Here is an 11,801-nt window from a genome sequence, read left to right as displayed (position 1 = left end):
CCACCCCACCCCACCCCACCCCGGCTCCACAAGCGGGGGTGAAGTCTGCAGGGCCACAGCTCCTGGAGCTTCTGAAGTAGATGGGCTGGGGCACTGTCACCTCCTTCTGAGACTCCTGCTGGGTCGGTGGCACTAGGGTCCCTCTGCACCCACCAAAGTCCCTGTTCCATAGGCCAGGGCAGGCCTGGGACCCTGCGTTTTCTTTTTTTTCCCTGAGACAGAGCTCTGCTCTGTCATCCAGGCTGGAGTGCAGTGGCGAGATCTCAGCTCACTGCAACCTCCTCCTCTCGGGTTCAAGCAATTCTCTGCCTCAGCTTCGAGAGGAGCTGAGATTACAGGTGTGTGCCACCACGCCCGGCTAATTTTTTGTATTTTTAGTAGAGATGAGATTTCACCATCTTGGCCAGGCTGGTCTTGAACTCCTGACCTTGTGATCCACCCACCTTGGCTGCCCCAAGTGCTGGGATTACAGGCCTGAGTTGCCGAGCCCAGCGGGAGCCTGCACTTCCAGGAAGTTCTCAGGTTCGGCCACAGGGCCACCCTTTGAGGACCCTGCCTTCCACACGCTAGCAGGAGTGCCAGCCCCTGGGCCCCGTAACCCACATCTTCCTAGGAGGTCACCTGCAAATCCTGTATCTCCGCACCCCCACAGGTGGGGCTCCGGGGCAGGGCACCCACCTCGTGCTCTGTGATGTTGATGAGCAGCTCCTGCTGCAGAAACTGCTCCAGGATGTACTTGGGCGCCATGTCAACCAGGGACTGCAAGAGAGAGAGACTCAGACATGGCCAGGAGGGGCCCCGACAACCCCAACTCCATTTCCTGCCTCAGGCTACAGGCGGCTTACTCATGTGCCTCCACAACACACCCATGTCGTACATCAGAATCCCCACCGCCAGCCCAGAGGCCCTCAAGAGCCCACCCCTCCCCGGCCTCTCCACTCATCCCAAGGGCCTCCTGTCACAAGCAGTGACGAGGCTGTTTCCACCCGTCAGACGCTTCCATGGGCAGGCCTCAGGGTGGGCACAGCGACCTCTTCCCAATACACAGGCGCTGCTTTATGTGGCTTCGTGAACCCAAAGCCCTGTGGGCCAGAGACCAAGCTGCTCCACCGACTGCCTGTCCCAGTGTGGCAGCCTGGCTCACGGTGCCCGACAGACGGGACATGGAGGCTCAGGAGTGTCCAACAGACAGATGGGGAACACGATGGGCCCTGGGGAACCCGTGCCAGGCCTCCTCAGCACATCCCCCTGGACATCAGCTCAAAACAAAGCGTCTCCGGGTCTTGGAGGGCGCACCAGGCCAAGGACTGGAGCCCACAGGAGCTGGAGAGAGAGGCATGGTGCCCTCTGCTCTGATGCCCTCCTGAGAGCCAGGGAAGGATGGCGGCTGCCTGGGATGGGGCTGGGGTTCAGCACTGTGGCCCATGGACAGGGTGGGAAACAGTTGGGGCTGGCCGGACATCAGCCACATCCTCCAGGGCACCCTGGCTGGCGTGGCCCAAGGCATGTGGGCCACCTGTTGGCACCGCCCAGGGGAGGCTGGGGAGGGTGAGAGGCTGGTGCGGCGCCCACCTGCTTGGCGGAGGGCGTCATCCCCTGCTGCACCACGATGAGGGCCCGGGTGATGTTCTCCTCCTGCATGCGCTGGCAGTACACCTTGATGGTCTTGATGCCCACCTTGGGCTCCTCTGTGGACAGAGTACACCGGCCTGTACCACTCTGGGCCCTCTCGGCCCTTGCCCACGTGGACCCAGAGCACCTGGTTCCAGCCCCCTCAGCGGAGAACACCTGAGTCCCAGCCCCCTCAGCAGAGAACACCTGAGTCCCAGCTCCACTCAGCACAGGTGCTTCTCCTACTTGGGCCTCAGTTTCCACGTGTGCAAAACGTGGCCTGAGTTGCAGAATCCTAGGACCAGGGAAGAGAGGACTGATACCTCCCATTCACCAAGAGACTAGGACAGGAGAACACGGCCCTGACACCCCTCAGTCACCCAGTGACCAGGGAGTAAGGCACCTTTGACACTGATTGGCTCCCACCCCGGGCACTTCTGGGGAGGCAGGTGACTCGGCACCAACCTCTCCAACAAGCACACCTCACACCCCAGGACACTCTCTTTAAGAAGTGTCACTGAAGGCCGCGCACACTGACTCACTCCTGTAATCCCAGCCCTTTGGGAGGCCGAGGCAGGTGGATCAATTGAGGCCAGAAATTCAAGACTACCCTAGCCAACATGGCAAAACCCTGTCTCTCGTAATACAAAAAAAAAACTAGCCAGCTGAAATGGTGTATGCCTGCAATCATAGCTTCTTGACAGACTGAGGTGGGAGAATCATTTAAACCCCAGCAGTGGAGGGTGCAGTGAGCTGAGACTGCTCCACTACACACTCCAGCCTGGGTGACAGCAACGCTCCATCTCAAAAAAGAGGGGGGGAAAAAAAAAAAAAAAGCAGGGTGCACTGGCTCACACCTGTAATCCCAGCACTTTCGGAGGCCAAGGCATGTGGATCACCTGAAGTGGGGAGTTCAAGACCAGCCTGACCAACATAGAGAAACCCTGTCTCTATTAAAAATACAAAATGAGCCGGATGTGGTGACAGGTGCCTGTAATCCCAGCTACTAGGGTGGCTGACCCAAGAGAACTGCTGGAACCCAGGAGGCAGAGGTTGAGCCCGGGTGACTGAGTAAGACTCTGTTTAAAAAAAAAAAAAAAAAAAAAAAAAAAAAACAACTTCACCAGGTCCGCTAAGCAGACACGCTCCGTCTCCGCACTGATTCTAGGTGCTGGGCTGTGCACCGAAGGCTCTCTCATCCCCCAACCTCGGAGGGCTTTAGAGCCACACTGGGGAGAAAGACAGGTGGGGAGACTTCCACAGAGCAGGTGCTGACACCAAGTGTCCCAGGGGACCCGGGAAAAGAGGCCCCAGCAGAGTCTTGAGGAACAAAGAGCAGACGCTGACAGGGAGGGGGATGGGGTGCAGAGGACTGGGCTGGGGTGGGTTAGTGGGGGCAGGGCCACAGCTCACAAGGAGGCTGCTCTGACCTGGATAGGGCCTCCTAGACCAGGCCAAGAAGCTGGAAGTGCACCCAGTGGCCAGGATGAGGGAGAGGAGGGACACAAATACTTCAAAGGTCATAGGGGGCTGGGGCAAGTGGGGAGGCCCGCGTGACGATCCTGGTTGGAGGAAACGGTCAGGGAACAGAGAAGGGGACCGATAAGAGGGAAACTGGAAAGATGCTGCATGAGAGTGCTCAGAGGTCAACAGCAACACCCCAAGCGAGGAAGAGGAGGGGAGCCTTCCTCCCACACTGGGCAGAGAGACAGGAGCTGGGCAGGAGGCGGGTGCTGGCGGCTGGCTCCTCAGCCGGCGCTGCTCACCTGGAAAGAACACAAACATCTGGTCGGTGGGGTCATCGTTGTGTGCCACCAGCACGGTGAGGTCAGTGCGGCGCGGCCGCCCCTCGCTCGGCTTGTCCCCAAACTGGGCTTTGAACTCCTCCAGTGTCTGGTCAAGCTCGTCCTGGGTCACTAAGTAGCCACGGTCATGGCATAGCTGCAGAAAGAAAGAGCCAGCTGGCCAGGCGCGGTGGCTCACGCCTGTAATCCAAGCACTTTGGAGGCCAAGGCGGGTGTTCACCTGAGGTCGGGAGTTCAAGACCAGCCTGACCAACATGGTGAAACCCTGCCTTTATTTAAACAAAAAAAAAACAAACCAGCTGACCGCAGGGCAGACGGAGGAAGGGGGCTAGATCTCATGACCCAGAAGTCAGACCTGCAGCTGCTGCAGAGGACAGAACGCTGAACCCTCATGTGTGCCCGGTGACAGCCACCCTGCCCCCAGAGCCACACCACAGGATGGGGCCAGTGTGATCCTGAGAGGCCTGCAGGTGTCCAGTCCAGCCTCACAGGAACCTGGCAGGGAACAAACCTGGCAACCACAGCCCTCCAGACCACTTTTCAGAGCTACCCTAAAGGGGGGTGGGGAGGGGCGGAGGCCGGGTTCGGGGGCTCAGAACTGTGATCTCAGTGCTGAGGGAGGCTGAGGCAGGAGGACTGCTTAAGGCCAGGAATTCGAGGATGCAGCGAGCTATGACTGCAGCACTGCACTGCAGCCTGGAAGACAGAGGAAGACCCTGTCCCTTTTGGAGGAGAAAAAAAAAAAAAAAAAAAAAAAAAAAAGACAAGGGGCCGGGTGCTGTGGCTCACGCCTGTAATCCCAGCACTTTGGGAGGCCAGGCGGTCAGATCACCTGAAGTCGGGAGTTGCAGGCCAGCCTGGCCAACACGCTGAAACCCCGCCTCTACTAAAAATACAAAAACAATTCGCCAGGGGTGGTGACAGGTGCCTGTAATCTCGGTACTCGGGACGCTGAGGCAGGAGAATCGCTTGAACCCGGGACGTGGAGGCTGCAGTGGGCCGACACCGCGTTACTGCCCTCCAGCCTGGGTACAAGAGCAAAACACCGTCCCAAAAAAATAAATAAAAATAAAAATAAAAAAGACAATGACGGAAACAGAACTACAGGCTCAGTGTTTGAGGCCCGGAGGAAGGAGAATCAGGCTGCAGGGGGCTTGGCTGAGGACAAGGGCAATGGCTGCGGAGGCAAGACGAAGCAAAGGCTCTGAAGCGGCCCCCGAGGCTGACGCAGGACTCTGAAGCGCCCGGCTTCCAAACCCGGCTGAGCCCAGCGGCCTCCAGCTGCCCCAGACCCCAAGGCACGGGTTCCGGGCTCCACGTCCCCATCGCAAGCCCCAGCTCGGTCGCTGCTTCCCAACCGCCACCTCCGCCACCCTCGGATGCTGAGACTCCGGGGGGGGGGGTCAGGACGCAAAGACAAAAGGCGCCGCTGAATCACAGCGCAGGGCAGGGTCCGGGGGCGCCCCCACCCCGTCTTCCTCCCCGCTCGCCCCTTCCTCCTCCTCCCGCCGCCACGCGCGCGGCACCAGGCCCGAGCCGCCCGCCCGCCCCTAAGCCCCGCGCCCAAACGTCCAGAAATCCCCCTCCCCGCTGCCGGCTCAGGTCGGGCCCAGCGCCCGAGAACCCCGGCGGCCTCGAGGCCTCCCGTGTCCGCCCGGCCCTTCATCGCTGCTGCTCCGACGGGACTACGCGCAGACGCCGAGCTCGACCCCACCTCGTGCCCCTACACCCACCACTTGCGCCCCCGGCCCCCACCCCACGGTTCTAAACAGCTGTCCGGCGCGCGGCTGACCTGCATGATGGTCTTGCGGATTTTCCAGAGCCGGTACGTCTCCTCCTCGTCGTCCATGGCGGTCGCCACTCGCACCCCCTACGCATGCGCTAGTGAGGTCTCGCGCGGAATGCGCCTGCGCCAAATCCCAGTCAGGTCCCCTCCGCTTTACCCCGCCCGGAGCTGGGCTGCCTTCCGCGAAGGCCTGACTGCAGCAACATCTGGGACCGGCAGCGCCAAGGGCAACCCGAACCGTACGAGCGCGACAGTTGGCTGCACGAGACTCTCGCTTCGCGGCTCTCACGTGTCTTTGGCCGCTCGGCCTCTCGGGAGTTGTAGTTTCCGTTCAACTCCCACCTTGGGGCAGCAGTTTAGAATCCCAGGAAGCGGGGCTGAAGTGTAGGTGGGGAAACTGAGGCCTAGATGGGACCAAGGGGCAGCTCAGCCCCTAGGGGCGAATATTTGTACACCAAACTATTCAGGGTTCTCTTTGTTGTCTCCAGCCCGTGTCCCCTTTAGTGCCATTGAGCTTGTTTCCCTACCTGTGCAATGGCAATGAAGTGTCCCTCCTTTAGATGGATAACTGAGAGTCTTGGGTAGAACTAGGCATATCTCTAGAGTACCCTTCCTGCAGTCCAGGAAGTAAAAATTGCATTGCTGAAAGATCCTTTGTCTGAGTGCTAATTTTTCTTTGCAGCACCGAGCATCTATTTCCAACAGTGGGAAGTAGAAGGGTTCCTTTCTAAAGTTTCCTTTCCTGTCAAATAACAAATCAGGGCTGGGCGTGGTGGCTCACGCCTGTCATCCCAGCACTTTGGGAGGCCGCGGCGGGTGGATCACGAGGTCAAGAGATCGAGATCATCCCGGTCAACAAGGTGAAATCCTGTCTCTACTAAAAATACAAAAATTAGCTGGTTGTGGTGGCGCACACCTGTAGTCCCAGCTTCTCGGGAGGCTGAGGCAGGAGAATTGCCTGAACCCAGGAGGCAGAGGTTGTGGTGAGCCAAGATCGCGCCATTGCACTCCAGCCTGGGTAACAAGAGCGAAACTCCGTCTGAAAAATAAAAAAATAAATAAATCATAAGCGTGTTAATAACTCTGTTAAGCTCTATCCTATGCAGGTGTTAGCTAAGACATACTTCTAGGCAATTAGTACATCCTATGTCCTTGTACTTTAACCAAGATATCTGTGCTGGATGTGCTCACAGGCATGTCCCAGCTCTCCATTGCTTTTACCTGTTCAGAAGTTTTAAGTTGTTAGCTGTAGAGGGGAACCCCACAAGAGCTGAGGCAAGGGTCTGAAGCCTTAGCATGTTCTCATATAAACATAGAATTAGAAAAGAATTAGAGATATTTTGTGATATTGTGCTGTAGCTGGCCTAGAGACAGAACCTGAGCAATGCCATTTTATAAGATAAAGCTGTGTTTGGCTTCTGTAAATAAAGTTGCCAGTTTGCTCTGAAAAATGCCCACTATGTAAAGCTGCTTACCTTTTCTTATCAGTACCAGAATAAGCGGCCCAGGCTAATGCCATCTTGGCCCCTGTGACTTGTAATAAGGAACTAAGATCTGTGACTTCCACCACTACCCAGACAATGTGTAAACTAACGTTTATCTTGACTTCTGTAAACCACCTAAGTAACAATCGGAGTGACAAAAGTCCCCTGGCCCTTGGCATGTCCGGAGCCCCCCTCACCTTCCTCTCCGCCCGGGAGGTGATTTACAGAATCCACTAGCCCTCAGAATGCCTGAAGCCCTTCATCCCCATCCCCACTCCTCACCCTCTGGGTCCTAAAACCAGGATGTGGTTTTTCAGCTTAAAAACCCTGCTCTCCCTGAGTTCGACGCCACAGGTTGGAGAGACGTGAGTCCTCTGTGGTCGCCGGCAATAATAAAGACCCTGCAATTTGGCATACGTTTGTCTTGGTGTTAATTTAATCTCGAATTTCAATACTTCAATTGTAACATAGTTATTCCTATATATAATCGTAAAATAATCAGATAGCTATTGATATGTAATCATAGACATATAATCATATAATCTTTAATCTTACTGATAAGTCTCAGGTCAAGACGTATGTGACTGAAGTGGCATTGGAAAAGAGGTGACCCTAAGGCAAGATGCCCTAAGTCTTCTGTCACGTCCACAGAAGGGCTGGTGGAGGGCCCCTCGGCTGTGAAAGCGCCCACTGTTTAGCCAGCCAAGGAAGGAGATGTTCAAGATGGCCAAGACATCTCCTTCCTCGGGGGAATGAGGAGAAAACTCTGCTCTTACAAACTCTTGTGGGAGGCCTAGAGGCTGTCAGGGAGGCCCACAGACATCCATGGACTTTTGTCTGTATGTGATGCTGTGCTGCAGTGGCCACATTCCGTGGCTACTGTCAAGTTCTGCTTCTGCACCTGGTTCCTCTTTTTCTCAGCAGGTAAGAATCGGTAATAGTCACATAAATCTTCGTGACCTTGTTATTTCTGGACAAGTTTGAAAAAAATGCTGACGCCTCAGGTTTTCTCCTCCACTGGCTTCTTCAACGTCTTGGGCCCCTGTCTCCAGGACACGTGATGTACCTGACCCTGTCACTGACCACCATTACCTCATCCTACCTGTCCTGCCGCCCGCTTTGTACTCAGTAAAAATCAGAGCGTCCAGGCACTCGGGGCCACTGCCGGACTCTGCGCTTGGTTGGCAGCGGACCCTGGGAGCAAACTGTCTTCTCTTTCTTGGTGTCTTGTATCTTTTATTTCCACAGTTTCTCATCTCCACACCAGCAGAGAGGGACTCACGGGACCCTGTGGGGCTGGACTGTACCGTCCATTAGGGTTTTAGTTTAATTGCAAGGTCTGGCTCCAGCCAACCGAGATCAGACACAGCAGTAAGGAGGACCCCAAACGCATAAGGGACACATTTGTGGGTTTTCCTTTGTTCATTGCACTCTCGTGGCACGATGGCTAGTGAGGGAACCCCTCCTGCAGTCCAGGAAGTACAATTTGCGTTGCTGAAAGATCCTTTATCTCAGGGCTAATTTTTCTTTGTGGCACTGAGCATCTATTTCCAACATTATCTAAGTACCTAACTTTTTTTTTTTTTTTTTTTTGGAAACGGAGTCTTGCTCTGTCACCCAGGCTGGAATGCAATGGCGTAATCTCGGGTCACTGCAACCTCCGCCTCCCGGGTTTAAGCAATTCTCTGCCTCAGCCTCCTGAGTAGCTGGGATTACAGGTACCCATCATCATGCCCAGCTAAGTTTTTTGTATTTTTAGTAGAGACGGGGTTTCACCATGTTGACCAGGATGGTCTGGATCTCTTGACCTTGTGATCCACCCGCCTCGGCCTCCCACAGTGCTGGCATTACAGGCGTGAGCCACCGCGCCCGGCCCTAACTACCTAACTTTTATCTCTCACCTTGAGGCCAGCAGTTCGAGACCAGCCTGGGCAACATAATAAGACTCCATTTCTTTTATGATTTATTTATTTATTTATTTTTGAGACAGAGTCTTGCTCTGTCACCCAGGCTGGAATGCAATGGCGTAATCTCGGGTCACTGCAACCTCCGCCTCCCGGGTTTAAGCAATTCTCTGCCTCAGCCTCCTGAGTAGCTGGGATTACAGGTACCCATCATCATGCCCAGCTAAGTTTTTTGTATTTTTAGTAGAGACGGGGTTTCACCATGTTGACCAGGATAGTCTCGATCTCTTGACCTCGTGATCCACCCGCCTCGGCCTCCCACAGTGCTGGCATTACAGGCGTGAGCCACCACGCCCGGCCCTAACTACCTAACTTTTATCTCTCACCTTGAGGCCAGCAGTTCGAGACCAGCCTGGGCAACATAATAAGACTCCATTTCTTTTATGATTTATTTATTTATTTATTTTTGAGACAGAGTCTTGCTCTGTCACCCAGGCTGGAATGCAATGGCGTAATCTCGGGTCACTGCAACCTCCGCCTCCCGGGTTTAAGCAATTCTCTGCCTCAGCCTCCTGAGTAGCTGGGATTACAGGTACCCATCATCATGCCCAGCTAAGTTTTTTGTATTTTTAGTAGAGACGGGGTTTCACCATCTTGGCCAGGCTAGTCTTGAACTCCTGACCTTGTGATCCACCTGGCTCAGCCTCCCAGAGTGTTGGGATGATAGGTGTGAGCCACCACGCCCAGCTGGAAGACCTCATTTCTACAAAAGATTTAAAAATTAACTGGGCGTGGTGGGGCGCACCTGTAGTCCCAGTTACTCAGGAGGCTGCGGTGGGCAGCTCTAGGATGGCTTACCCAAGGAGGTCGCGGCTGCAGTGAGCTGTGATTGTGCCACTGCACTCCAGCCTGGGCGACAGAGCAGCACGCTGTCTGAAAACAAACAGAAAACAAAACCCCGAGGAGGAGAGAGAAGAAGCGTGGCGCACAGCACAGCCAGGGTGGGGCCCTGAGGCGGCACCTCACCTGCAGTGCTGCTGGTGGGGACAGGGCAGGAGAGGTCGGAGGACACAGTGGGTCCGGTCCCCTGAGGCCTTGCTGATCAGGGTGAAATGTTTGGAGCTGCGGTGTTAGGAAATAACTCTCGGGAGCCAGCGCAGAAGGGAGAGACCAGGGAGGGCCCGGGGAGGCAAACTGGCCAGAGGTGGGAGCGGCTCCGAGTAGGCGAGGGCGAGCACAGAGTGGGTCTGCGCGTGTTGTGAAGGCAGAGCTCACAGGGTTGCAGAATTTAAGCCAGGGGAGGGCTTTCTTGCCACAGGGCGAGACAAGCAGGGAGAAGAGGGAACAACGCCGTCCCTGTGACCAGCGGGAAGGGGCGTGTAGGTGGGGATGGGCTCTGGAGTTCATCAAGGTTCTGGGGGGTAGATAGACGTGCAGCCAAGGTGGACACATGGTAGAGATTAGAGCCAGGAGCCTGGACCGGGTCCTGGGAGCAGAGCAGAGTCCGGGGGAGTGAGTCCAGCCCCACTCAGGGTCAGAGGTCAGGGGAAGGGGAGGAGGGGGCAGCAGGAGGGGAGGAAGACTCAGCACTGACACTGGGGCAGCCCCGTGCTGTAGACCTGGCTGTGTGACCTCGAGGCACCTTACTGAACCTCTCTGTGCCGCCCTCTCCCCTGCCTTGTAACACAGGGACAGGAACGGCACCCACTTCACAGGGTAATCGGCTAACAACTGCAATGTACACATAGCAGCGCCTGGCATGGGCGCTACACGGGTGCTCCGTAAATAGGATAAAGGGCAGGAGGTTGCCAGGTGTCCTGGAAACCCTGTGGGGAGGTGTCTAGGGGCACAGGGAGGAGTGGCTGTGTGATGCCACCAGGCCGCCAAGGCCACCTGAGGATTAAGGATTAGCCCGGGAGACACAGCTTGTGACTCAGGGAAGGGGGCCAGCAGTGCCTGGCAGGGCAGATTTCAGGAAGGAGAGGAATTGGAGAGGTGGCGCGGGCACACGGGGGCTCAGAAGATGGACAGGGCTCACAAGTGGATTTTACAGCACAAGAAAGGGCATCTGGGTTGCTGGAGTCAAGATCCAGTAGTGACCTGCAAATCCCGGGGCAGAGCTGGATTAAGAGAGGCTGGGCCCAAGCCAGAGGCCCAGAAGTCACGCGTGATCCACACACGGGGCGGGTGAGAATGTAAGAAGATGCAGCTACTCTAGAAAACAGTCTGGTCGGCTGGGAACGGTGGCTCACACCTACAATCCAAGCACTTTTGCAGGCCGAGGTGGGCAGATCATCTGAGGTCAGGAGTTCAAGACCAGCCCGGGCAACACACTGAAACCCCAACTCTCCTAAAAATACAAAATTACGTAGATGTGGCGGTGTACACCTGTAACCCCAGCTACTTGGGAGGCTAAGGCAGGAGAATCACTTGAGCCCAGAAGGTGGAGATTGGAGTGGGCTGAGAAAAATTAGCTAGACATGGTGATGTGCGCCTGTAGTCCCAGGTACTCGGGAGGCTGAGGCAGGAGAATCACTTGAACCTGGGCGGTGAAGATTGCAGTGAGCTGAGCTTGCACCTGGGCAACAAGAGCAAAATTCCATCCAAAAAGAAAAAAGGAAGAAGAGAAGAGAAGGAAAGAAAAAGAAAATTGCTGGCCAGGCACGGTGGATCACAGGCAGTTGGATCACAAGGTCGGGAGCTCGAGACCATCCTGGCCAACATGGTGAAACCCTGTCTCTACTGAAATACAAAAAAATTAGCTGGGTGTGGTGGCGCACGCCTGTAGTCCCAGCTACTCGGGAGGCTGAGGCAGGAGAATTGCTTGAACCCGGGAGGCAGAGGTTGCAGTGAGGCGAGATCGGGCCACTGCACTCCAGCTCTGGCAACAGAACAAGACTCCGTCTCAAAAAAAAAGAAAAAAAAAAGAAAGCAAACAGTCGCGTGGATCTTCAAACTGTTACACAGAGTCACCATATGATTCAGCAATTCCACTTCTAGTCACAAGGCCCAAGAGAAACGAAAACATACACCCACACAAACACTTGTACAGCTTTACAAACTCAAAAGGTGAAAACAACTCCGATGTCCATCCACATATGAGTAAACACAATGTGATCCCTCCACACACTGGAATATTTCTCAGCCACGAAAAGGAAAAATGAGGCCAGGTGCAGTGGTTCACGCCTGTAATCCCAGCACTTTGAGGGGC

At 55.4% G+C, this 11,801-nt stretch overlaps 1 protein-coding gene across 2 annotated transcripts in view; it reads right to left on the bottom strand.

The window, feature by feature from the left end:
• The window catches only part of POLR2E (RNA polymerase II, I and III subunit E), a 7,422-nt gene extending 1,956 nt beyond the window's left edge, over positions 1-5,466 (bottom strand). Inside the window, exons 1-4 of one of the 2 annotated variants that reach the window (XM_017514463.2) lie at positions 5,209-5,332; positions 3,378-3,552; positions 1,573-1,688; positions 679-759 (exon numbers count right to left, since the gene is read on the bottom strand). In XM_017514463.2, coding sequence (XP_017369952.1) covers positions 679-759; positions 1,573-1,688; positions 3,378-3,552; positions 5,209-5,265 — 429 coding nt within the window. In that variant the 5' untranslated portion in view covers positions 5,266-5,332. Of the gene's footprint in view, positions 1-678; positions 760-1,572; positions 1,689-3,377; positions 3,553-5,208 lie in introns of both variants that reach the window. The other variant, XM_017514466.2, reaches the window with a different exon arrangement.
• Positions 5,467-11,801: the final 6,335 nt, after the last annotated feature.

Source organism: Cebus imitator, unplaced genomic scaffold (assembly GCF_001604975.1).
Source record: "Cebus imitator isolate Cc_AM_T3 unplaced genomic scaffold, Cebus_imitator-1.0 Scaffold524, whole genome shotgun sequence".
Lineage (NCBI taxonomy): Eukaryota > Metazoa > Chordata > Mammalia > Primates > Cebidae > Cebus > Cebus imitator.
Note: the sequence above shows the minus strand (reverse complement) of the source record. Positions and strands in the feature narration are given on the sequence as shown.